This window comes from Spermophilus citellus, assembly GCF_964194105.1.
Source record: "Spermophilus citellus genome assembly, chromosome: 9".
NCBI classification, from domain to species: domain Eukaryota; kingdom Metazoa; phylum Chordata; class Mammalia; order Rodentia; family Sciuridae; genus Spermophilus; species Spermophilus citellus.
The window spans coordinates 5,951,100-5,977,183 of NC_138191.1; the positions used below are offsets into that span (position 1 = coordinate 5,951,100).

The 26,084-nt window shown below is 49.3% G+C and overlaps 1 protein-coding gene across 3 annotated transcripts in view; it reads right to left on the bottom strand.

The window, feature by feature from the left end:
- Positions 1-26,084, bottom strand: part of KCNN3 (potassium calcium-activated channel subfamily N member 3) — a 153,639-nt gene that overhangs the window by 44,709 nt on the left and 82,846 nt on the right. For all 3 annotated transcript variants that reach the window (XM_081304976.1, XM_081304978.1, XM_081304977.1), the window contains exon 3: positions 9,738-10,156. In XM_081304976.1, coding sequence (XP_081161102.1) covers positions 9,738-10,156 — 419 coding nt within the window. The remainder of the gene's footprint in view (positions 1-9,737; positions 10,157-26,084) is intronic.

Consider the following 26,084-nt stretch of genomic DNA (forward strand, 5'->3'; position numbering starts at 1 on the left):
AGGAGACCCTGTCCCTAAATAAAATACAAAAAAAGGCTGGGGGTGTGGCTCAGTGGTCAAGTGACCCTCAGTACCCCACCCCATGCAAATTATGTATGCATACGCATTCTCATGGTAGGAAATACAATCAATGTCATGAAAAATGTACACATAACATCACACAAAGAAAACAACTTGATTTTTTTAATGTATTTCTCAAGCATTTCTACGCATATAATATTATCTATATATTTTTACATTTGGGGACTTTTTTATATCTTTATTTTTATTTATTTATTTTTATGTGGTGCTGGGGATCCAACCCATTGCCTCACACTTTCAAGGCAAGCGCTCTACCACTGAGCCACAACCCCAGGCCCATTTGGTGACATTTTATATAACACTATTTTGTGTGCTCCTTTTTCAAATATTGCATTGTGACTATTTCCCCATCTTATAGTCTTGGAAAGGTTGACTTTTGGTGGGAGTACTGGGGCTTGAACCCAGAGTGCTCTACCACTGAGCCACATCCCCTGCATTTCTGAGACAGGGTCTCATCAACCTGCCGAGGCTGGCCTTGAACTTGCTCTTCTCCTGTCTCAGCCTCCCCAGTTCCTGGGACCACAGGTATGTGCCATCATATGAGGAAGGTGACGGAAGGTTGATTTTTTGAATCATTGCCTAACAACCCACTGTATGGATGCGGTGTAACATTTAATAATTTAAATCCTGGACATTCACTTAGTTTCTGGTTCACTGCTGTCATAAAGGCGCAGCCATGGTGAAGAATCAGGATGTGAACTGGTTATTTCGGTAAAGCAGCTTCCTGGAAGGATTAGTGGATTAAAGTGGTGACCTTGCAAAGGCGCCTGCGACAAACTGTGGTGCTCCGGAAAGATGGTGCCCATTTCCTTCCGGCTTCCCACCCCCACGACCAACAGGAAGAACTTTCCCCAGCACTGAGTTGTATCTGTCTAGACCTTTGTCAGTCTTGGAGGAGAACAAGCAGTCTTGCAGCGGGTTCCATACATGTCGTGTGTTTCACTTATTGGCTTCTGTATCTCTTCCTCTGTGTCTTTTTTTGTTGGGTTTTAAGTGGGGAAGTGAATTCTGATCGGCTTCCGAGGCTGCCAGACGCTAGTTACCTCTTGTCACGTTTGCCGCAAATAGTTTTCCTAGGTAACATTTTCTTTGCAAATAATTTTTTTTTTTGGAGGACAGAAAGCTAAAATTGTATGTATGATGTAATCAAATACAGTGGGGTTTTTTTTTTTCCTTTCATCTTTCTTCTCTTCTGGGATTTTTATGCCTCACGGTTCTTTTCTCATTCCAGGATTGATTGAATATTCACTTTGATTTCTGGATCCTGTTCTTGGTTTCCCTTACATCCGACTCAGTCCACCTGGAATTTATTTCGGTGACTAATGAGAGGTGGGACTCTGATTCGGTTTTTCGATCCCAGCTTCCAATTTCCCCATTAACAGTTATTGAATAATCTGTTGCTTCCTGATTGGTTTTCTCTCTCTTATGCGGGATTCCTAGACACTAGGTTTCTTTCAGGGTCATCCATTGGATTTCACTGATCTGTCATTCCTGATTTCTCATTGACACCAGAGGGACAAAATTATTCTTTTTTTCCATTTATTTATGTGCTCTAAGTAGTTATACATGACAGTAGTATGCATTTTAACACCTCATACATAAATGAAGTGTGACTTCTCCTTCTTCTGGTTGCACGGGATGTAGAATCACCCGGGCTGTGTGATCATGTATGTCTGTAGGGTCATGATGTCCAATTCATTCCACTGACATCCCACCTCCACACCCACGAAATTATTCTCAGTTTTATGATACATTTTAATATCTAGAAGAGAAAGGTCCTCAACCTTCTCCTCTTTTCAAAGAGTTGAGCTATTCTCATTTATTGAAGCATTCTCTGAATCTGCATTCTCCTTTTAAGTTTTCTAATTTTGTTTGTGTTTCTAATACAACATTTGGCTACATTTATTACAGATTGGTATCTTTTGGATTTATACATTCAGTCTAAATTAATTTTTTTTCAGTGCTGAGATCAAACCCATGTACTAGGCAAGTGCTCTGTCTCTGAGCTACACCCCTAGCCTATATGTTCTTTCTGTTTTAAAAATTCATTTTTTTATGATTTTCTCTGTTATAAATTTAATCTGCTCTCCTGAGGGTTGGAGGGTTTTTTTTGTTATTCTAATGAATATAATTTCTTTTCCTTCTTTATTTTTTTTTTAAATGGAAAGCTTTTTCAGAATCGGTGTAGAACTTTGGTCACAACATAAGTTTTGATACGTAAGATGGCCATTGTGGTAATTTTCTAAGTAGTCTTTAGTGGTAGTTTTGAGTGATTTGCTGACGAGGTTGTAACTGAGGAGATTGTTTCAAAAACCTCCCCATATGTTTCCTTTTAATTAAAGTTTATGGCGTGTAGTCAGAGAATATGGCCTGAGCAATTTTTCTAATGTTTTGAAATGTGTTGCCAAGAAGTTGATTGATTTTTATAAATCCTTAAAAAGAGGTATATTATGTGTGTATGGGCTTCAAAGTTCAAGATTTCTAATTAATTAAGACATTTAGTAATTCAGATTCTCAATATCTTCTTTTTGCATAAAAGTTCAATCTTATTGCACATAATACTTTCATCCCTATTAAGTGTTTCCTTTCGATCAGTTAATGATTTTTGCTTTGAATTACACTTGGTTTTTAAGTGAGGTTTTTTTTACTCGATTGCCCTGTGATTTGCATTTATATAACAAATAATCTTTGCCTTTCATTTTTTTTCTAGATTTGAGGTATCTCTTTTATAAATAGTGTAAAAATACATTTATTTTTAAATCCCATTTAAGTAAGAGACTTTTTTTTCTTTTTTTTGGTATTAGGGATTGAACCCAGGGGCACTGAACCACCAAGACACATTCCCCAGCCCTTTTCATGTTTTCTTGAGACAGAATCTTGCCAGGTTCCTTAGGGCCTGGGTAAATGGCTGAGGCTGGCTTTGAACTGGGATCCTCCTGCCTCGGCCCCCTGAACTGCTGGGATGGAGGTGTACGCCACGGCTCCTGCCCAGACCTTGTCTTTAATTGAGGAAGTAAACTCATTTATGTTGATTGCTATGTATCTTTCCTTCCTTCCTTTCTTTCTGTACTGGGATTGAACCCAGGGTGCTCTCCCACTGAGGAGCTACATTCCCAGCCCTTTGTATGTTTTGTAATTTTGAGACCAGATTTTGCTAAGGGGCCCAGGCTGATTTCCCCTCTGTTTCTTTATTTTTTTCTGTCTTAGCTTTGTGGGCTCGAATGTTGTTTGGAAGGGGCATGTTCATGAGACCAGAAAACGTGGGGCTCCAGAGCAGGGTATTGGGACCTCAGCTCTGCTGCGCCCCGGCTCTGTGACCTGCACATAGTAGGTGCTCTGGGTCTCCACTTCCTCAGGTGTGGAGGGAGACAGAACAGCCCTCCCACCTCACGAAGCTGGGTCACAGATCTCTTGAAATCATACATGGCTGAGGGGATTGTTGTCTTCATTGTTATTCCTTTAAAACTCAACCTTTCCTTTAGGCTTAAACAGTGATTCCAATGATATTTCTCTAATTATTAAATATGAGTGATAGGGACTTAAAACATTCTCCTCTACCACATAAGACGGTGAATTCAGTAGGCGTGTACTAATCCCTTCTAGCCCTCTCCTCTCAAAATTTTAATCTGAGGATTTCTAACCCTCTAATTACTACTGAATGGTTGTTTTTACTTCATGCACCCGCTCCTTCCGGAATCCTTTTCTTTGACATTAGAATTTGGTTGTGTGACCATGCACAAGTTAGTCTTCGTCTCATTTTTTCCTGGTTTCTGTGCTGTTCACCTATCTTTCTTTCACGACATTCCATCACGATCGTCACCGTGGTCCTCCCTTGGTCAACCAGTCTTCAGGTTCCCCTCTCAGGTGTAGCCTGTTCTCCTCCTGAGCCCACGAAACTTTAAGAAGGACTTTTGGTCTTCTTTTATTGCTTCCAATGACAGGGTTTGTCCACGTCCTGAGACCTTGTGGAGGTCTGCTAATACCTCCTGGAATTGGGAGCTCCTGAAGAAAAGCCAGTTCTGGGCTGCCTGAGTGCCTCTAAAACTGTCAGCCTTATGATTTGAGAACTTTTCCAGAAAAAGAACATATCAGGATGTGGGCAGAGATGTGCTTCCTCTCTGTCCTTCCCACTGGAAAGCAGAGAACCTTTCTGATCTGCCTGATCTCGTCTACCGTCCTACACATCCCTCCCCTGGGCCGATCCTGGAAAAGTTTTCTTTGTGTATATCTTTGATTATGCTTTTACTCAAGTCGTTCTGGTTTTATCCTCTGAAACAACTCTAATTGTCGTCCTGGACCTGGACGTGTAACCCCAACTCTGTTCTGTCCACCCTTTCTCTCATCCCCTCTGCTTTCTGAGAGAACTTTAGGTCTGTCCTCCACATTCCACATTATTTTTAAAAAATTCAGTGTCATTGATGTGAATTTCCTTTTTTTTGCAAAAGCAATGTAGGTCTGCTTATGTGAGCCAGGTACATTTTCATGTCATCTCTCTGCACTCTTCTTCCTCATCACAGAGGCTGGATTTTCTTGTACTATTAGGAAACCTCCAAATCTTCTCCTGTTACTTTTGGTTTATCATAATTAAACATCCTTCCACATCTTCAAGATTATTTTCCTCTTCCTTAATGCTGCAGAGGTCTCATGTAGGATCCTGTCTCTTCCCCTGTGTCTGTGAGTGACCTCCCCAGACCCAGTACTGGCACAGATGGACTTGCCTGTCCCCTGCCCTACCTGAGTCTGACTTTTCCTTTCCCCCACTAGAGGGCAGGATTCCTGGTCTAGCGGCTTCATCCAACGCCGTGAATACTTTCTCATCCTCCCCAACTAGACCTCTGATGCCTTGAACCGGCGGTTGGCAAACTTTTAAAATCATGGACTCCTACTGGTAAAAAAATTTTGAGCTTGCATCATCCCCCATTATACATAGATTATAAAAGGCACACGTGTCACTATGTATTAAATACTAACCAAGCTTAATTTTTTTTAGATAAAATAACTGTGACTAGAGGGTCTGATCGTTTCTTCCCATGGATACTGGCACGAGCTGCACACTCAAGGGGCCCATGAGAACCACAATCCTCAGTCCTGCTCTGCTGAGGCTCTTCTCAGTCCTGCTCAGTTTGTGGGCTCGACTCGCGGGTTTCCATCAACCCCGTCAATGTACTCCATCCTGGAGACCATCTCTGAAGTCCCCTGTCAGAGGTGGCCGGAGGTTATGGGAGGACGGGGGCAGGCGGGAGCCCGGTGTCCTTGCTCTCCGCTGCAGGTGGGTGTCTACAGAGGGGGCTGGAGGGAGGAAGCCCCTTTTATATCCTCCCTAGGATGGGAGAGGGGGCTCCGTGTGCGTGAGGTGAAGAACATGCTGTTATTCTCCATCTCTAGAGCCCAGGGCTCCAGAATCAAATTCCTCATTCAAATGCCAATATTCGGCGGGGTGGCGGGGCAGTGAAAATTCCCAACATTACACCCCCAAACCTGCTGACCGCCCGGAAGGCCCAAGACACGGAGGCAGCCTGTGGGCGGATCCTGCAGCTGCAAGAGGGAAGAGTCCAGAGGGATCCATTCGAGAGGCTGGGGAGGTCATTTACAAAGCACAGCTCGGCCCACGTTATCAGGGTGGTGGAGGCCTGCTGCCCCTCCAGGGACAGAGACACAGGTGGGAGTGGCAGGTCGTGGTTCAGGGCACCAGGGAAGCCGCTTCCCCGACCTGCGGCATCACACTGGGACCGGGGCCTCCGCTGGTCTCTCCCTTGCAAGGCTGCCTGGCATTTGACAGTGTTTAATGAGGAGGTTCCTCTGGCAGCCCTGGGAGGCCTGTGGGAGGTGGGCACGCAGCCAGGAGAATCCCAGAGACTGCCGGGTGTGCAGCCGCCGGTGATGTAATGCTCACTGGGGTCCCAGCAAAACAAGCCCCGTGTTGTCACTGCCCCCTGGCAACCAGGCGCCACCCTCCCGACAGGGTGGCTGTTCTGCACAAGGCCACCTCCCCTCCCTCCCTGCCAGGGGGAGACGGGAAAACCTTTATTGTCACATAAAAGCCAATCCAAGATATGAGAGATGTCTTTTAAAAATGCATCTTGCTGAAGAGGGATTTCCATAGCAACTTCAGAAGTGTGTGTACACAACTAGAGATAAGTCCAGGCTGGCAAGGGACACCTAGGATGTGCCCAAGTCCTGCTCAGGGCATCAGCAGCCATGGGTTTTGCTAGAAGCTGTCATCCTGCTCTGTGACCCAGGGTAAGTCACTCACCCTCTCTGATGTCAACAGTGATAGATTCATAATCAGATCAAGCCAAGAGAGCTCAAGGTCCTCTCATCCATACCCCCCCCAACACACCCCAGTTTGATGCTTCAGTCCCTCAAAGCACCCCACGCTTCCAGTTTCTGTCCAGTCTCTGGTTGAATAACTCCTGCCTCAAGGTCTCTGCCAGTCTTACTTATTATCTGACTTTGGGAAAAACAAGGATCATTCAAACTTGATTCTAAAAGAAATCGGTTGGTCTTTGTAAGAGAAGAGCGTTGCCTAATTGGGGAATGTATGTGCTCACTCATGTGTTCCCCATATCAGGTTCCTGGGGAAGTCCTTGAGATGCTGAGGTTTGGGATGGGAGGCTTATTGGAACTGCTCACAGGGGCCTGGAGGAAGCAGGATGAGCAGAAGGAGAAGTCTGAGTGGGGACAGAGTCCTCCAGTCACCTCTCAGAGACCCCAGATTTATCCTGCGAAGTACTGCCCTGATAAGCTCAGAGACACCCGTTACCCCGGACCCAGGACTTGACCTGGAGCCAGGCAGTTGCCTTCAGCCTGGGCAGCCCTAGGAGGACCCAGGCAAAGCCAACCCAACCCAGGCTGGGAGTGAGGGCCGGGTCCTGGGGAGCAGCCGGGAGAGCCCCACGTGTCCACTACTCACAGTGTGCTTGAACTGCAAGGAGGCCAGCCCTGGAGCCCGAGGGACACGGAGCGGACATCAGAGGCAGGCAAGGCAGGGGGACTGGGGTTCAAGTGTCAGTTTCAATGGCCCTGAGAGTCGCACACTAAGAGAACTGGAAGAAGAGCCAAAGCCACGGTCCCCTCGTTAAGTGCAGGATCCAGTGGGCTGATGAGGCGTGAAGCTCAGGGCCATCGGAATCAGTCATACCAGGCTTCCCACTTCCTGGCTCTGTGACCCTGGCCAGTGATTTTACATCAGCAGACTCCAATATGGGGACATCAAGGTCCTTCTGCCATCAGAGTGTTGTGAGGACAAGTGGAGGGGGCAGATGAAGCATCTGACATAGAGGTAGCACAGGGTAAAGCAGGAGCAATCACATTGTCCTCCCCTCCCATGTACACAGCCAAGTAGAAGACTTTTTGGCCCAATGGATTTTCCACAAGAGAAGGGAAGACTTTATAAATTCGGGCTAGTTCTTTGAGAGTTTTATTTTTTTCTCCCATACTGGGGATTGAACTCAGGAGTGCTCTACTACAAGGCTACATTCTTGGCCCTTTTTATTTTGAGACAGGATCTCACCAAGTTGCAGAGGCTGGCCTCTAGCTTTCGATCCTCCTGCCTCAGCCTTCCCAAGTCCCTGGGATCATAGGCGTGCACCACTGTGCCAGGCTTTTGTTCTTTGCTTCTGTGTGCCTTTGCCTTGGTCCTGGGGTGGGGCTGGTGAGCCAGGTTTGCAGACAGAGGCCGGGGGTGTTGGGGAGGCCCAGGCTCAACTCAGCTTGAGTTTGGAAACTAGGAAGGGCCATTCACTATTAAGGAAAATGCAACAGAGTGTTTTGCAAACTACATGCTTTGAAACATGTTTACTTTCCAGTAAAAAAAAAAAAAAGTGACAGTTTCAATCAACAATGAAACTCATTTGTTGCATGTTCAAGCTCTTGGCTTATCTGAAATACATGCCAAGCCGTGATTGGGAAACTCGGGAGACTTCAAATACCTTAAAGGGATCCACTAATTCAGTTATGAGTGCTGTAGAAAACTTGACTTCCATTAACTAGAAAGGAAACAGGACGAGTACAGGCCACTGTATGGCGTCGGTCTGTTCTAATTATAAATAACAGCCACGAAATTCCCAAGAGTCATGCAGGAACCTACGCAATTCCTATTAATAATTTTTACTACCACTGTATGACAATACACAGCTCATATACATCACCTAGTGTGGCTCTGATAATAAGTCCTGCAAAGCGGGCACTATTATCTCTACTTACAGATGAGAATGTTGAAGCCCAGAAAGGTAAGTCTCTCCACTACAGGAAGAGTGTCACCAGAGCGTGCAGTGGAGCCCACTGGGAGCGCAGGTTGAGATTTCAGTTCCCACACAAGGACAGGGGTCTGAAGATCTGGTATCGTGTGGCCCTGGGCTCTATCTGTGAGAAAGTTCTCACTTCACTGGTTTTCAGAGACTAAACCTGCCACCCTTAAAGAGACCGGTCTGCTCAGCAGAATATCCTCTCCATTTGACTATGTCTCACTGGCCAAAAAAAATCTGAAAGAAATCTACAAACAGAACATCTCAAAATAGGTGGGAAATGGGGTTCAAAGCACCCATGTGAGATACAGCAAGGCTAAGTCTTCTCCACACTTCTTTGCCTTGTTTTATCTCGGCTAGGTTCCCCGTGCAGAGGTGATTTGACGATAAAATGGCAAAACATTGATGAATTGAGGAAGACTACCAGGATTTGTGTAAACTAGAGAAGATGCTTTCTGACATGACATTTTTTTTTTTCTCCTGGGAACATATCTTTATTCTATTTCAACTTATCCTCACTTTTAAATGAGAAAACTGAAGCTCGGAGAGGTTAAGTAACTCGACCTTTGTCTCACAGCAACTTAGGGGCAGAGTCCAGGTTTCTAATCTAGGTTTGGACTCCATATGTGCAATCAGGTTAAAAAGAATATCCAGGCGCAGCTTGAAAGGGAGAGAGGTCACAGAGGGCAGCCTCAAGGTGGTGGCAAAGGGAGGGAGCCATGGTCCTAACCTTGAGCCCTGATGGTGGCTCTTCTGGGGAACTGGCACGATGTGGCAGAGCCTGGGATCTCTGTGAGGCCACGTCCCCCTTCTCTCCCATCTGCCACTTCTCTGAATCACGGCCCCATCTATCCCATCAGTGAAGTGCTTCCCCGCCTTCAAGGTGCCCGCCAACCATGCTGGGAACTTGTCGCCAATCTGGCTCCACCTCAGCAGCCCTGGGGGAAGGCAGGGTTCTGCCTTGTAACAGATGACCTTGAAGCTGACCCTGCAGAGCCTGACCGACCCTTGGGGAGCAGACATAGCGGGGTTGGGCGATGAAGAGGGTTTTAGGCGGATACTGTTGAGAACCAGCTCAGAGGCTTCATTCCTACGGTGGGCATCATTAAAGAGACCAAAGGAGGCCAAGTGTGGGACCCAGTACGAGTTAACCATGTGACCAGAAGGTCCTGACACATTGGTGTACCCAGGGAGCGGAAGTCAGGGGTCTCCTGTGTCCCAGGCTTACCTTGGTGCCTGGGCCTCTGTATCCAGCACGGGAGGCCCAGCTGCGCCCTCCTGGGCCCACTGGCTCCCTGGAGGGGCTGGGCAGTCCTCCTCCGAGCACACCCTGGGCCTCCCGCTCCTCCTCCCTTACCTGGCGGGCTCTGCTCAGGGGCCCCGGTGGGGTGGACAGGACGCTGGGAGTACCTTTCGCAGACTCGGACGGTCCAGGCGGCGATGATCCACAGGGAGATGCTGAAGACGAGCAGCACGGTGCCCGGGCAGATGGTCATGAGTGTCTTCATGACGAAGCGCGTGTTGAAGTTGATCTTGTTGAGCGCCCCGATGCTGCGGGAGGAGGCGTCCGTGAAGAGCTTGCTGTGCAGCAGCATGACGCGCGCGATCAGGTACAGGCGCAGGAACATGGGGATGGACAGGATGATGTCCACGTCGGCCTCGGCCCGCGACGGCGTGTAGGAGAAGGCCAGGCGCGCCGTCCAGAAGAACTTGTACTCTCCGGGGATGGGGTGGATGGCGCACACCAGCATCTCGAGGCTGATGTAGAGGATGCGCTCGTAGGTCATGGCTATCCGCCAGTCGTCCGCGCCGTTGTCGATCACGAAGAGCTGCGGGAGCACAGAGCTGTTAGTTCCCGGGGCCAGCACTGGGCGGCACAGCAGTGCTCACCGGGCGGGCGGCTGCCGGGCACGGGTCAGCCTGGCACCTCGGGCCTCCCATAGGGGCCTCCGATAGGGGCCTCGCTTTCCTCCTCCGGAAATGGTTTCCTGGGATGTTGGGATTGACTAGGGGTGGAGCTCCGTAGTGAAGTGCCTTCCTAACATGTCTGAGGTCCGTCCCCTGCACCACCAAAAAACAAAGCCGGAGAGTTCTTCATTCTGGATTAGACCCACAACAAGGAAACCCTGGCACTGGGTAAGGGCTTGGTGGTAGGCAGGGCACCTGCCTGGCATCCCTGAGACCCTGGGCCTGAGCCCGGGCACCAAGAAGGGGGGAATTCCCCAGGTGTTAAGTGTCATTGAAGGCAGATGTGAGGACTGCTGGCTGCGGGGGGCCTCCCTGCCTCACCCTGCCCCCCACCAAGAGAGCCAGGCTGGAGATTAGGCTGATCATGGGTGGCCAGTGACTTATTCAGTTCCACCTATGCAATGAGACCTCCATAAAAACCCAAGGACAGGTCCGGAGAGCCTCCCTATTGCCAAACCCATGGAAGTAGCTGGAAGATGCCCTCTTAGAAAGGCCTGGAGCTCTGGGCCCTTCCCCCATGCAGCGCCCTCTGGATCTCTTCCATCTGGTTCTTCATCTGCAATATACTCTGTCATCAACCAGCAACAGTGTCCTCTGAGCTCTGTAAATTTCTCTAGCAAATTCATCAAATCTAAGGAGGAGACCATGGGAGTTTAGAGCGGATTGGTCAGAACCACAAGGGGGGCTCTGAAGTGGGGGTGGTATGGCAGGACTGGGCCCTTAGCCTGTGCCGTGTAATGCTAACTTCAGGTAGGTAGTGTTCAAACTGAGCTGAACCGTAGGTCACCCAAGGGTGTCTGTGGGAGAATTGCTTGTCGTATGGACAAGAACTCCACCAATTGGGTGAGCAGAGTGTTCTGTGTTGCGAGAGGGAATTGGGAGGAGAGAACAGTTGGGCAGGTTTTGGCTATACACTTCCAAGGTCCCTTCCAGTCTGAGGTGCCAGACTCCCAAACTGGCCACTTCGTGACAAGGAGCAAGAACAGCTCTTTACTATTAAAAACACATCCCCACCGGCCCCAAGCTACTGGAGGAGGCTGCAGAGATGAAAATTGAAGTTTCCTGCATGACTGAACTCACAAGGGCTGGCACAGAGTCCTGCTCCCCGCTCAGAGCAGGGACCCGCAAGTGTCTGCTGGCAGTGCTGTGCTCCGTGTGCCGTGCGGTGTTCCTGGCATGGACTTTGGAGCGGGCTGCCTGATCTTAGCACTAATGTGCTCTGTGATCTTGTGCACCTCACTGAACTTCTCTGAGCCTCAGTTCTCTTATCTGGGGATGATATTATTTGCTGAACACAGGTCACTCTGAGGCTGTAATGGATTAGTATATACAATGTGCATAGAATCCTGCCTAGCACCCAGCACCTACTATTAATAGTGCAGTTATCAGCTATTAGTATTAGCTATTATTATTATTTTGGTAGGTGTCTTAGTCTTTCTAGAAAGTGAGACTTGGGCTCAGTATATCTAAGTTCTCTTCCAGGCCTACCTTTCCACAAAGCTGGAGATGCTTGCTCTCACTTCATGAGATTGCACACGCACACAAGTGTTCACTACGCACCTGCTGTTTCCTAGCCCGTGCTTGGTGCTGGGGTTCATAATGTGCAAAAGGCTCAGCTTTTGTCCTCAAAGGAGGCTCATTGTTGGGTCCTACCATGTTCAATGACTGCAAAAGGGACTTCACGGGGCTGGGGTTGTGGCTCAGTGGTAGAGAACTTGCCTAGCATGTGTGAGGCACTGGGTTCAATCCTCGGCACCACATATAAATAAATAAAGGTCCATCAATAACTAATAAAAATATTTTTTTAAAAAAACGGACTTTACATCCTTCCTCTCTGCGGCCTCCATCTCCACATCCATAAAACGAAAGGCCTTGAAGTCCCTATGCAGCTCCGCCGTGCCCCAGGGTCTGATTCTTGGGGACTGAGACTGTGTGTTGGGTGTGAGGCCTCCACACAGCTGTGCCCCCCACTTCAGAGAGGCCCCGTAGCTGTTCACCACATCATTCTCTCTCTGTTCTGGAACTCAGTGCCCCAGCAGCCCTGGTGTGGCCTGTGCCAGGTCACCCACCCGCACACCCGCTCGGGACTCCAGCCCCACACGCTGCCTGCCCCACAGAGAGCTGGTGCCCTGCAGGACTCTCCCCGTCCGCAGGGAGGTGGCCTCATGGGAGCTGGTGCTCTGGGGCTGTGAGCCAGGAAGAAGGGCACTGCCCAGGCTTCAAGGTCTTAGTGAAATTAGGCTGGCTTAGAAAGAGACTCACCAAATTAAGTTACTGCACGTGTGAGTGTGTCACACTGAGTCCCACTGTCATGTATAACTATAATGCACAGTAAGTTTTTAAAAAAGATAATATTGGGGCAGGGCTGGCGAAAGAAGTTTGATTTAGTCTGGAAATACAGGCTCCCCTCAGGGGGAGTCAGTGAGAGGGAGGGAGGTGGGGGTGGGGGATTGGCCAAAGACTGAGCTAAGCCTCCCTCCCCTCCCTTCACTCTGCCCAGGGGCATTAGGGACAAGAGGCTCTTCATTGCTCCTTCAAGGGTCTGGGCCCAAGGAAGCTTCTGCTTTGTTTGCTTGCTTCATAACCAGGGATTGAACCCAGGGACTTAACCACTGAGCCACATCCCCAGCCCTTTGTATGTTTTTATGTATCTACTTTGAGACAGGGTCTCACTTAGTTACCTAGGGCCTCCCTAAGTTGCTGAGGCTGGCTTTGAACCGACACCCTCCTGCCTCAGCCTGCAGAGTCGCTGGGGTTACAGGCGTGCGCCACCGTGTCTGGCCTTCTGCTCTGTTTTGGCGTCAGTCATCAAGTACCCCCACTTCCCCCTCACCCGCTGCCCTGCCCACAGACACCAGGACCCAGGAGAGAGCCTGTGCTGTCCAGGCCTGAGGCCTCTAAGAAGAAGCAGGATCCATCAAGGGGTCTCCGTCATGTCTGAATGAATTCAAGGCAAACTTATCCAGTCCCGGGATGTGACAATAGGGGTCTCCTGGGCTTGGGTATCTGCCTGGGGCCCTTGTTCCAGGCAACTCAGCCGAGGAGAGCCAGGGCCAATGGGTAGAAGGCTGCAGGAGGGAGGCCAAGCTGATGGCGGGTCTCTCTCCTTGCTGAGCCTGGTTCCTTCTCCCTGCCCAGGACCCTACAGATCCATAGTCACCTGTGAATGAACTTCATAAGCCACGAAAGACCATCGACTCCTTCACTCAACAGCTGTGTGCTGAAGGCCCTCCATCTACTGTGGGGGTGGGATTCAGGGTGGGGAAAAGCCTGTGTGATCCGGGTCACCCCTGGTGAGGATGGTGGAGGGGAGGTAACGTCCACAATGGGAGCACCTGGCCAGGGCTTAACAGGAAGCTGTCATCGCAGAATGGGAGATACACAGCACAGCACTAGAGGGAGATGCCCCTCCTTCTTCCCCAGGGCAGGGGAGCCCGGGTTTTCCCAGAGGCAGGATCCCCCACCAATTAGAAAGACCTAATGGCCACTCCAAGGGTTCCCCCGGCTCCTAACTGCCACCCAACAGGCCGAGCCATGGCAACGTGACTGTCTGGCCAAACTCTTCCAATATGAAATTAAAACCATCCACCCTGTAATACAGAATCACATCCGGTTACTATAGTAACTGGGTTCGCTCTGGGCAGGAACTGAAGCAATGAGTAACAGATTTCTTTGATTGCTTGATAGGGAATGGGATTGAATGCCATCTGATTGCAGGATAGGGGGACAATGGCTCTGCCCTGCTTGGCGGGAGGGTCCAGGTCCCAGGGCCTCTCAGGTGTCCTGGTGCAGGCGGGGGGGGCACCAGGGGGTAGTGGATTTGGAGGCTTGTGAGCTCCCACCTGTTTCCAGCCACGTTGTCTTAGGCCAGTCACAGGACTTAGCACGGCCTGCTTGCCCATCAGTCTCACAGGGTAGTAACTTTGCCTGCCTCACGGGATCAGTGCTAGGCGCCCTCAACATAGATAACAAGTGGGATCGTGCTCTGCCAACTACTCTGAAAAGTGAGGGACCCTTGAGCTGGCTGCCTGAGGGCGCTGGATGCCAGGCATCCCTTGGAAGCCTCTGATGGGCGAGGTTTGGTGGATCTTCCAGAACAGCCACGTCTGTCCCATATGAGGACACCCAATGCCTTCTACTTTCTCACCCCTGGAATCTGGGCTCTCCAAGCCTGTCCTTGCTCCCCTTAAACTGAGGACAGATAACAGCCACCGCCCTCCTGCTGGCTCACCCAGCACCCTGTTCATTCCTTGCAACGTCTAAATCTCAATTATGTATTCATTTGACTTTTTCAGGGTTTTGTCTGTCTCTCCCCTTAGACTTATTGTTTTCAACTTGTCTGTATATTTGAATCACTTGGAAATCCCATTTTTAAAAATCCCATACCCACGGGCTGGGGTGGTGGCTCAGTGGTAGAGCGCTTGCCTAGCATGTGCGGGGCCCTGGGTTCCATCCTCAGCACCACATAAAAATTAATGAATGGAATAAAGGCATTGTGTCCAACTACAACTATAAAAATAAATATATAAAAAATCCCATATCCAGGCCCACTTTATATCAAGTACGTCTGAATCTCTGGGGGGTGAGGCCCTGACATTGGGAGTTTTTCTTAAATCTCCCCAGGTGACTCCAAAATGTAACCAGGATTGGGACTTACTAGTAACAGCTGGAACTCCAAAGGATCAGGGGTTCCGGCAAAGGCTTCGTGGTACCGGCAGGGCCTACCCCAGATCTTGACATGTAATAGGGGTTCAATGGATGCTTGTGTGGTGAATCAATAACCATCACCGTGTGACTCTGGACCCCAATCTTCCCTCTCTTGGGCTCAGTGTCCTCCTCTGAGGAAGGAGGGGATGGATTAGATGATCCCCAGGAACCTCCTTCTCTAAGGAGCCTCAGTTCTGTGGCTTGTGTGGACTCTCGCTGGCACCTCCCACCTTGCTGGTGTCCTCTGTCCATGGGAGCCCTCTGGGGACAGGGTCCACGCCTGGCTCATCTCACCTCCTCCCCCTGCCTGGGATGGTGCCTGGCCCACCGTGAGTGGTCTGTTGGGTTTTGGTGAAAGGGGGGGGGGGTAAAAGATGGGTGCTATATGAAGAACAGGACAGGCTGCCCGTGGCCCTTGTTAGCCACTCAGAATGGAAATTCCCGTCAGAAATTCATTCCTAAGCCTGTGACTAACAAAAGACCTGACAATTCATCTCAAGCCATGGGAAAGGAGACTGTTTAATTTCCAAAGGGTGGTCCAATCTGGAGGGCACTGTCCCAGGTGATCTCCAAACCTTAGAAAGTTCTAGAACTACCAGGCACAGTGGCACACACCTGTAATCTCAGAGGATTGGGAGGCTGAGGCAGGAGGATTGAAAGTTCAAGACCAGCTTTAGCAATTTATCAAGGGCCTAAGCAACTTAGAGAGAACCCATCTCAAAAAGTAAAAAGGACCAGGGGTGTGGTTCAGTGGTTGAGCACCCCTGGGTCCAGTCTGCCCAGAGGAGAAAAAGAGAGTTCTAGAGCTAATCTGGAATCAGGATTTTTGAGTAGCACTTGACCAGAGGGTCAGGGAGAATATTCAAGGACGGTCCTCTCCTAGGGTTTGGTCTCGTCACCCAGCCCTGGTTCTACAACATCTTAACTGTTCACCTTGGATGGATTTAGGAAAAGTTCCAAGGTGATATGGACAGAACCCAGCACAGCGAGGGGAGCACCGAGGATCCCTGGAGGGGAGAAAGCTCAGAGGCCCAGAACGAAGAGCAAGTGTCCTCCTGACCTGGCCTGGGTTTGCCCCTTACACTAAATCCTTCTGCTGCTTTACTGGGGATTCTGAGAGCTTGTAGGATTTTCAGTGTGTTAGTGTAATCCCCGGGGCTTTGGGAGGGAGGTTTTACACAACAGAGTGATTCCAAACTTGCTTTTAAGGAGTTTGTAATTAGAGCAAAAAGAGAACCACCTCCATTCTCTCGACTCAATTTGCTATCACCATCAGGAAGAACCAACGCGGATGAGACGCTGTGGAGACACAGACATGAGTCAAACACGCGTCCACAAATCAGCTCGCCATCTCGAGTGGCTCTTGCGCATTCGAGAATCCAGAGGAGGACCATGTTGGAAAGCCTCTTGGGAAAGACAGGGTTTTGGCAGCACCTTAAGGCTGACACACCTGACATGGAGCTTGCAAAATGGCCCCAGATTCCTTCCATTGTTAGCTCGCTTCTGTACCTGCCACTGGATCTCTCCACCCAGCAAGAGGCAAGTTCTCCTTCCCAACCACTTGAATCTGAAATTGGCCGTGTGCCTCACTTTGGCCAAGAGGAAATTAGTAAATGTAATGCAGCAGAAGTGCTGTGGGGCTTGCTGTACACACATGACCTCATCCTTGCTGTCACCGCAGCCTGCAGAGAGCACCAGCTGGTAGACACTGTGGTGAGGCCATCCTAGAACCCCTGCTCCTAGGTTGCTGCCCCAGAGAATCCTATGGTTTGAACCGTTAAACTTTGAGGTGCTTTTCTACCCGATAATACTGACATGTACCCAAATTAATTCATGCACTTCACTTAGCATGTGCATCAGAAGTGGATAATTCGCCTACCACGCCCAACATTTCCCCTTCAGAGTCTCCTGGCTCAGTCAAGCCGTCATTGGCTGGCCAGTCTTTCTAAAGTGACTGGGGGATCCTGGTCAGGGCCATTCCAGCTTCCCTCACCTCAACTGTACCCTATGGTCACACTGTTTCATAGATCAAGGAATAATTCAAAACATTAAAAAAAGTTATTCTGCAAACTGTTTAGTCATTTTCCATACGAAATTTTCCTGGAAGTGAGGAAGTTTGCTGGTAGACGCTGGTGATGGAATTAAGGAACAAAGGCAAAATCGAATTTATGGGGAAGCAGGAACAGTGAAACTCGTTGGGAAATTTGAGGAGTAAATGGTTTAGCTGGAAGCCAGCAGAAGGTCAGTGAGACACTTCATCTCTGAATGATCATAAGGGTATCAAAGAAAATGACTTCAGTTATTTAAGGGTGAGTTTTGGCTGTGGGACATGGTGCCTAGCAGACTTTTTTTGGAAGGGTACTAGGGATTGAACTCAGGGGTGCTTAACCACTGAGCCACATCCCCAGCCCTTTTTTGTATTTTATTTAGAGACAGGGTCTCACTGGGTTGCTTAGGTCCTAAAGGAAGTTGCTGAGGCTGGCTTTGAACTCGTGATCCTCCTGCCTTAGCCTCCTGAGCCTCTGGGATTACAGGCGTGGCCACTGCACCTGGACTAGCAGGCTCTTTCTATAAGGCTGGCCTAGCCCTTCCATCTGCCCCTCTTGCTCACCAGGACAAGCTGATTGTTCCTCTCCAGAGCTTCTCCCAGAGCATGATGCCACTCGCCAGCTCCCCCCAGAGGCCAGCTCTGAAGGGCAAGCTGGTCACCTTAAGACAGGCCAGTTCAACCAGAATCTCTGGAGTTCACTATGGAGTAGCCACAGGGTCTGGGACAGGTTGTCCTGTATTACAGGGACTTAGAGAAGCTGCTTTTGCTAAAAGCAAAGACTCTTCATTTAGGCCTGCAGATGCCCTGAGGGTAACTAAAAGCAGGATAAAGCTTAGGAAGCTGCACAGTATCTACTTTGTATCCGTCTTCTCTATGACCTTAAACCCTGCGGCCTGCTCGGCTCTGCACATAGGCTCATCCTTTAAGGGGTGTTCATCTGGAAACTGCTAATACAGGTTGATCAGACCCAGATTCGCCCGACCTGTCTCTTCCCACCTGCAGACCGAGGCGAGATGGGCAGCGTCCTGTGCTGGAGTCCTGCAGGGGCACCCAGAAGTCTTCAGTTGTGTTCTGAACTTTCCAGAAGCAGAGGGGGGCAGGCACACCACCTCACAACCAGACTGCCCCTGGGCAGGAGCTACCCGCTCCTGGAACTTGAGTTGCCCCCTTCCAGGATCACAGGCCTGGTAGACAAACGTCCTGAGCAGCAAGTGGAAACCGACCTCCGTGATACAGAGATCTCACCTTAAAGAACCAGAACTCAGAGAATGGCAGCCAGACCACCTGTGACCAGGACTGCCCGGTTATGCAATATCCCCGCCCCTTCCCAGTGGGGGGGAGGGCTGAGATGCTGGATCTCACTTTGCCTTTCTGAAATGGCCAGATTGATTCTTTTCCTGCTTGTCACCCTTACCTTTCTGTTGGGTCTTTGGGGTGAGAGGATGCATTTGGTTTGTTGGGGCCCCCAGAGTTAGGCCTCTGGCCTAGGACTTTGGTAACATGTACAAGGAGACAAGGATACTGTGCAGCTCCTGGTGACGGTGACAGAGCTGGGCTTCAGGTCCCGGCAAGCACCCCTGAGAGGGGGCCGCACAGCTGGACTCCCTGTTCTGTCCTGTTTTCAGGGGACGTAAACTTGTTGTTGTTTCATGGGGTTCAGTAGACCGTCTCGCCCCGCCCATGCTATTTTGGAAGGCTTGAGGTCTTTTATGTTCTTTTTAAAACAAAATCTTTTAATAAAATGTTCTCAGCTATGGGGGAAGACCCTTCTTAAATATTTTCTGACCAACCTAAAAAACTTCCATTCTTGCACAACTATGGATTTTTACAAGTTAAAGAAGAGAAAAAGGGAAAGGCTTTTGTGATCTCTACTATTCCCTCGCTGTGGGGGAAAAACATCAGGGAAATTCTCCATCATTTAAAAAATACATATTTTTTTTCTGTATATCTATATCTATGTATGCCTATATATATATATACAGATATAGATATCTATACATATATATGTATACAGAAAAAAAGTAAAAGGAAAAACATCACAGATAAAAACAGATTTTCTTAAAATATGTTATTAATGTATGCTATATAGATAATAAATTTAGATTCCCTAGAGCACATACACTGTGTAGACAACATTACTATGGGGTTGCCATGGAAACAACATCAGAAGTCCTGTAATACCTAATTAGGTTTCCCTGAGGATGGGAGCTGATTGCGAGTGATAAAATGAACTTCGGGTTGGCAGTTATGCTGAGCATGAAATTTCTAGTAAGCAAATGCTCCACAGAACTAGATGAAGATGGGGAGGGAAGAAGAGAACAGAAAATAAGAGAAAAGAAAAAGAAAGCAAAGGAAGAAAAAAAGGGGGGGGGACTTTAAAAGAAGTGGGCGTGGTGGTGAGTGGTGCTGCCTGTTCTGTGTTATCCAAGAAGAAATCCTCCCTGTCCAACCTTCACTTACTGAGGCAGGTGGCACTGGGCCCTGTGCAATGTCCCCCTGTGGCTCTTTGGCGTGGTCAGGCCAGGGCTCTCCCACGTGCCCCTGGCAGAGTTGCCCATGGTCTCTTGCTGTGGCCTTGAGAACATTGGGGACTTCTGAATCTGTAATCTGCGTGGGACTGACAGAGACCAGGGGTGACCACGAATCCTTTCTCCTGTGCCCAGCTCTTGGAGAATGCAAGTACAGCTATGGCATTGGGGAGAGCAAAGATTTTCACTCACATCGCAAGAATTCCTCTATGTCTGATGGTGGCACCATCGGGGATAGAATATTCTGCCACTGCCCATCATCAAGGGTTGGATTCAATTTGTAGTTTTCTAGCTGTGGGGCCATTTCTTCTAATGAGGGTTTCATATAAGCTCAATAGGGGAAAGACAAACTCAGCTTTCCAGTTGAAAGGGTAGAGAACAACATCCAACGGCCAACTCACTCACCTCCTCCCCCAGCTCAGAGAGACCTCTGCAGTGGCCTTCAGACCCCTGCACAGAACCCTTTAGTTGGAAAACCATTGGATGGACCGCTTTTCCTCTGGTGGTACTGGGGAGTGAGGTATAATTCTGGTGTTATGGTTCAGAAAGGAGGTATCCCCCTCAGCTCATGTGTGAGACCAGGCAAAGAGGTTTAGAATCGAGATGATTGGATTATGAGAGCCTGAGCCCAATCAGCGGATTAATCTCCTGATAGGTAACTGAAGGCAGGTAGGGTGTGCTAGAGGAGGTGAGTCACTGGGGTGTGCCTTTGGGTTTATTTTTCCTCCTTGCTGAGCCGAGAGAGCGCACGCTCCCCCACTCCGCCTCCTCCCCCTCCCTCTCTGTCTCTCCAAGATAAACTTTCCTCCTCTAATTGTTCTTGTCAGGTCTTTTGGTCACAGCAGTGGGAAAGCTGACTGAAACAGCTGGAAATCAAGGGGCTTGAGGTCCAGGTCAAGATCCGCTAGGTGCACAGGCGTGAGCTTTGCCCTGATCAGCTCCCTCATTCATTCATCAGTAGGAATTGAGTTCTGAGGACGTGACAGTCCTGTGCCAAGCTCTAGGGATACAGCAAGAACCAGGAGGTATGGCCTCTGTTCCCACAGAGCTTACATTCTAGTGGAGGAAACAGATAATAAAAAGGTAAACCGTTTGATTTCAGTAAGTGACTCCCACTGGGAAGAGAACAAGACAGGGCAAAGACAATGAGAAAAGCCTGGGTGAGGCAGAGCCATCCTGGAAGTAATAGCGTGTCCAGCCAGAGCTGGACTGTCCAGAGAGAGGGTCTTGGGGTGAGGGTGAGCCTTGCAAAGGGATGCATTATAGGTAGAGGGGCACCTGTGGAAAATGCCCAAGGCAGGATGGCACTTGGAGAGTCCGAGAAGGAAGAAGGCCAAGGTGGGTACCTGCTGAGGTCAAGAAGGGAGAGGAGCCAGGTCATGGGGACCCTGGAGGTGATGGGGGAGCTGTATTGAACGGCAGGGAGGTCACAGGCCTACCCGACCAGGCCATGCACACTATGCTACAACTGTCTGAAGATAGGCTATCCTGACTTGTTCTCTTCCCAGTGGGAGTCACTTACTGAAATTAAATGGTTTACCTTTTTATTATCTGTTTCCTCCACTAAAATGTAAACTCTATGAATACAGAGGCCTTATCTGCTTGTTCTTGCTATATCCCTAGATACAGCAGACTTGTCCACAGATATGGTATGTCTGTATTAGTCTGCTCTGGCTGCTATAACAAAAATATCACTGACTGGGTGACTTAAATAACCAAAATTTATTTTCTCACAGTTCTGGAGGCTGAAAGCCTGAAATTAGAGTGCCAGCCCGGTGGGGTACCATGTGAGGTGGAAATCTTCCTCTTGTAAGGCCACAGTCCTATTGGACTAGTGCCCCACCCGTGTGACCTTACTTAGGCTTAATAACATCCTAAAGCTCCTATCTTCTGATGAGGCGCACTGAGACAGGAATTTGAGGGGACACAATCAGTCCATAGAAGTATCCATATGCTTCATAAATACCTGAAAGCCAGACTCTGGGCCAGGCCAAGTGATTTGGCACATGCTAGTCTCATTGCAACCTCCCAAGGGAAGTAATAGCGTGTCCATTTTGCCAATGAAAAACCAAAGCCCAGGGAGGTTCTGTCAATGGCCCGGGGCCTGCAGGGGACTCCGTGGGACTTGTTTACCTGCCGGCCTGGCAAGTGGAACCCAATCTGTTGGGGACCGGCCAGTTTGGTCTCTGTTTTGTTTTGTTCTAAAGAAAAGTCAGACCCACCCTTCAGACAGTCATTCTTAGAATCAATATGCAATTAAAATGTGCTGGGGTTCGTTCCTAGTGTCTGCACCACCCTGGGAAATCCACACTGAAATTAGCCGTTGAGATGGGTCTCTGTTTGGGAAGTAAGACAATTGCTTTCATCTCCACGGAGAGAATATCTGTGTATCATGCTCCCTGCCTCCTCATCCTCCGCACCCCCATGACGAGATCTCTATGGAGATCTGGTGGTGGAGCCCTCTCAGGGAAGAGTCCATCTTCAATGAGGAGCCCACCTACAGACCTAAGCATGTTGGCTAGATGAAGGAGATTCCATCTGGGCAAGGTTGGGGTGCGGTCAGAGGAGAACAACAGGGGTCCTAATTTACTGCCCTGGAAATGAACAGGAGATTGAGGGCTCGGGGCTATGCGCTCTAGGATCAGAAAGGAAGTGGCCAAGAGGCCCCTTGGGCCGGTCCACGGCAGGAGGGAGGCTGGAGCCCACATGGAATTAGTTGATGCAGACCACCCCCTCGAGGCAGGATGGTTTCCTGACTTTTAAGAACAGAACTATGAAGAATCAAGTGCTAGCTTGTTTGTTATCCACCGAAACATCACCCCTCTCCTTGTTCCTCACCCCAGAAAAGCAGGCTAATGGAAGCTTTGATCATGAATCCTTTGGGGATCAAAGACAAAATAGGAAGTGACCCAGAATCAAAAGGGGTCACTAAGAGGTGGAAAATCCAGCAGAAACAGGGGTTTGCCATCAGAGGAATTGCCAAGAGAGAAATGCTAGTTTCTAAGAATCTGCAGAAACCCCTCGAGAGACACTGGGTGCCCTCCCTGGGCAGGGTGGGGGTTTGTGCTCATTTCTATTTGAAGCAGGACAGAGTATAACCCAAGCCGCACCCACGTCCCCTCATGTGCCCCACTCCACCGTCTTCTGGCTCCAGAGTGCATGTGCCCAACACAAACCGTCCCCTCCCCTCCTAGAGCATCCCCTAGCTCCCCAGAGCGCTCAGATCCAAGTCCAATCTCCTAGTTGCACACGGCAGAAAGCGCCCCGCACCTGATCCCAGCCATCCCTCCATCCACATCACCTGCCACCACACCTGGCATCTCATTCCAGCCAAACCAAGTTACTCCTGGCCTCTGAGTGAGTTTCCGTCTCTTGCACAAAACTCTGCTCCTTCCCACTTCTTCCCCAGAGAGCCCCTTCCTGTTCCTGAGGTCCAGACTGAACATCCCTCCTTTCCAGTCTTGGCTGGCCCTTTTCCACCCACAGGTAGGACTGGCTGCCTTCCTCGGGGACTCCCTCGTCCATGTGTCCCTGCTGTCACAGAGCCAGTCCCCCGTAGCGGCGGGGGGAGGATGGCCAGACGTTCCCCATGCTAGCTCCAGTGTCAGGGGAGGTGGGAGATTTTCAACCCTGACTCAGAAGGTGTTTCAAGCAACTAAAAATAAAGGGGTTGTTGGAAGTTCAATCCACTTAGGGAGCAGAAGAGCCAAGATCAAGGCCAGGTGGTGGTGGTGGGCGGAGCGTTTGTCTCCCCATCATAAATGACCAAAATGCCCCTAAATTCATCCTCGGGGACCAGCTGAAAAGTCGCCCCTCAGAGGAGATTTTCCTGATGTCTTCGTGGGGGGGGTACTTGGTGCGTCCAACTTGCTGGCCTGGTCCTAAGCATTTTCTTTTTTTTTTAATTAACACATAATAATGATACATATTGATGGGGTACAGTGTGACATTTTTAATACATGTCTACAGTGCGTACTGATCAAATCAGAGTGATTAGCATTCCCATCTACTTCTCCTCCTTTATGTTGGGAGCCTTTGAGATCCTATCTTCTAGATCTTCGTAGACTTTCTAATATTGCCAACTACAGGCACCCCACTGTGTTGGAGAACACTGGGGCTCATTCCTCCTGTCCAACTGCATCTAATAAAACTGCATAGTAATAGGTCTATTATTTGGACCTATTATTTGGGACTGTTTTAGGGCTCACAACAGCACCATAAGAAACGTACTGTTATCTTCCCTAGTCTACAGAGGAACCGATTTTCCCAACGGCCACATAGGAAGTGTAGAGAGAGGATTTGAACCCCAACTCGCATCTACTCATCATCTATCCCTGACCAAAAACTCCCTCCTGAGCTCCCATATGAGCCACCAAAGGGTGTCTGTCCACTGGCTTGTCCACACCCTCACTAACACAGGGCAAAGGAAGGGTCTGTCATCACAGGGCCACAGGGCCAGGCCTAGCACTCAGGAAACCCAGGTTGCCCAAAGGGGTGCATAAGTGGTTCAAAGCATCAAAACTTTGATGCGTGACTGTTAAGGAAAACATCTTGTGGCTTACCATTTCTCCTTTTCAAGGCAAGAGTCTTTTGCAACGTACGCACAACATAGAGAAAGAAATCAAAGAACATTATTAAAATAATTGCTTATTTATAATTTTTTAAAAATCCCCAGTCCTGGAAACAGCCTGAATACAGATCGATAGGAACACAGTTGAATAAATTATGGTACTTGTACTGAAGAACATTATGTACCTGCTTTTGAAAATGAGGCAGATCTATATGAATTGACTTAGAAAATGCTCATGCTATAATGTTAAGTAAAAAGAGAAAATTGTGGTGTAATGGGTATAGTGTGATTCCTCTTTTTTTAAAAAAAAAAAAAAAGCAAAACAGTACATAATAACAAAAAATCCTCTCTATGTGTATGCCTGTTGGTATATTTTTGTAGAGGCACATACGCAAAGGTGTGTTAATTACCTCTGGCTAAACATCCAAATGGGTAACACTGGTTCCTTTGGGGAGGTGGGGGTGGGAACAGGGGAACTATTGATTTTTTTTTCCTTTAACAATTAGAACACACCTCTGTGTTAAAATGAGCCTATATTGCTTTTGTAATTTTAAAAACCTAATAAGGTATCTTTCAAAAGAACTATCCTGGGGCAAGCTACTGCTAAACCTAATGGAGATGTTTTAAGCGTGGCCATTCTTGGAGGGAAAATGATCTCCTGAGTCCCTTCCTACCCTGTAATTTTCCATGGAGAGCATCCCATTCCCCAGGGACCCCCAGGATTTTGTGAATAAAGCCCTGTTGGAAAGTGTACCTAGCTGGGCTCCCCTGGAAAAGCTCCCCACTCTGAGGCAATGTCATTACCAGCTCCGTGGCCCCTTCTGACTAAGCCACCCCGTGAAAAAGAGTTCCCTGCACAGAAAATGAAACAAAGGCGCTCACTTCCAGGCCACCTCTCCGCGCTCATTTCCAAGGCAGGCTCTGAAAGTCACATTAGTCAGCAGCCTGCTGGCTCGCCCAGCGAGGCAGAGGCCAGCCTGCGTGGGAAGAGGTGGCCTCCTCACAATTGATAACTCCAGGCACGCTCCACAGTTCCCCCCACGCCCTGGGGAAGGGCCACAGTCACCAAGGGACTGCGGCTGGCCAAGGCTCACCGTGCATTTGGTCTCCAGGCCGGGTAGAGCACAGGATCGCGGGGTACAACAGAGTCGGGGTGCACGTTCCTGCCAAGCCAAGAGCTTAGAGCCATGTGCCCCCAAGATGCACAGATGCAAACACGGAGGTGACCGATCAGGTGACTGGGGGCAGAGGAAGGATGAGCACTGTTTGCAATTTGGGGTCTTGGGTCACTGCCTTGTCTGTGTCCACAATGCTTCCTTCCTCTCTGGACCCAGACACCCTTGCTCTGGCCCCCCCCCCTTTGAGAGCTCGGCCTGATCCCTCCTCGGGTCTCACCCCACCTCGTGTGAAGCCAGAAGCCTACAGGGCCACCCCCACCTGGTGAGCCACCCCTTAGATGTCCAGGATCCTAGAATTCCCTACCCAAAGAGCCAGACCCTGCTTCCAGGGCCAGCACCAGCCCTCTCCTCATCTGTCCTCTGACTGACAGACCACTGCTGCTTCTAGGGATGTCCCCAAGCCTGAGAACTGGAGGAGAGGCAGCTAGGGAGGGCTGGACGGAGCTTGGACCAGACGGCTGAAGCACCACAGTGTCCGTGGTATATTGGCTGGACCAGGGGAGGGAGAAAGGGAGCATGCTAGGTGGGCCCTGGGTCTTGATGTGGGTGGATCTTCTGCCTGTTTGGGGTGTGTATTACAGCAGCCGTCGCAGAGCAGCAGCAATATTTCCTAGATCGTTCTGAAGTCAGGCACCAAGCACTAGATACTTGTTCTACGTCTGAAGATGCATCCTCTCCACTTGTTCTACGTCTGAAGATGCATCCTCCACGGCAGCCCGAGGCCTGCAGACTGGATCTGAAGAGGTTCTACAGAAC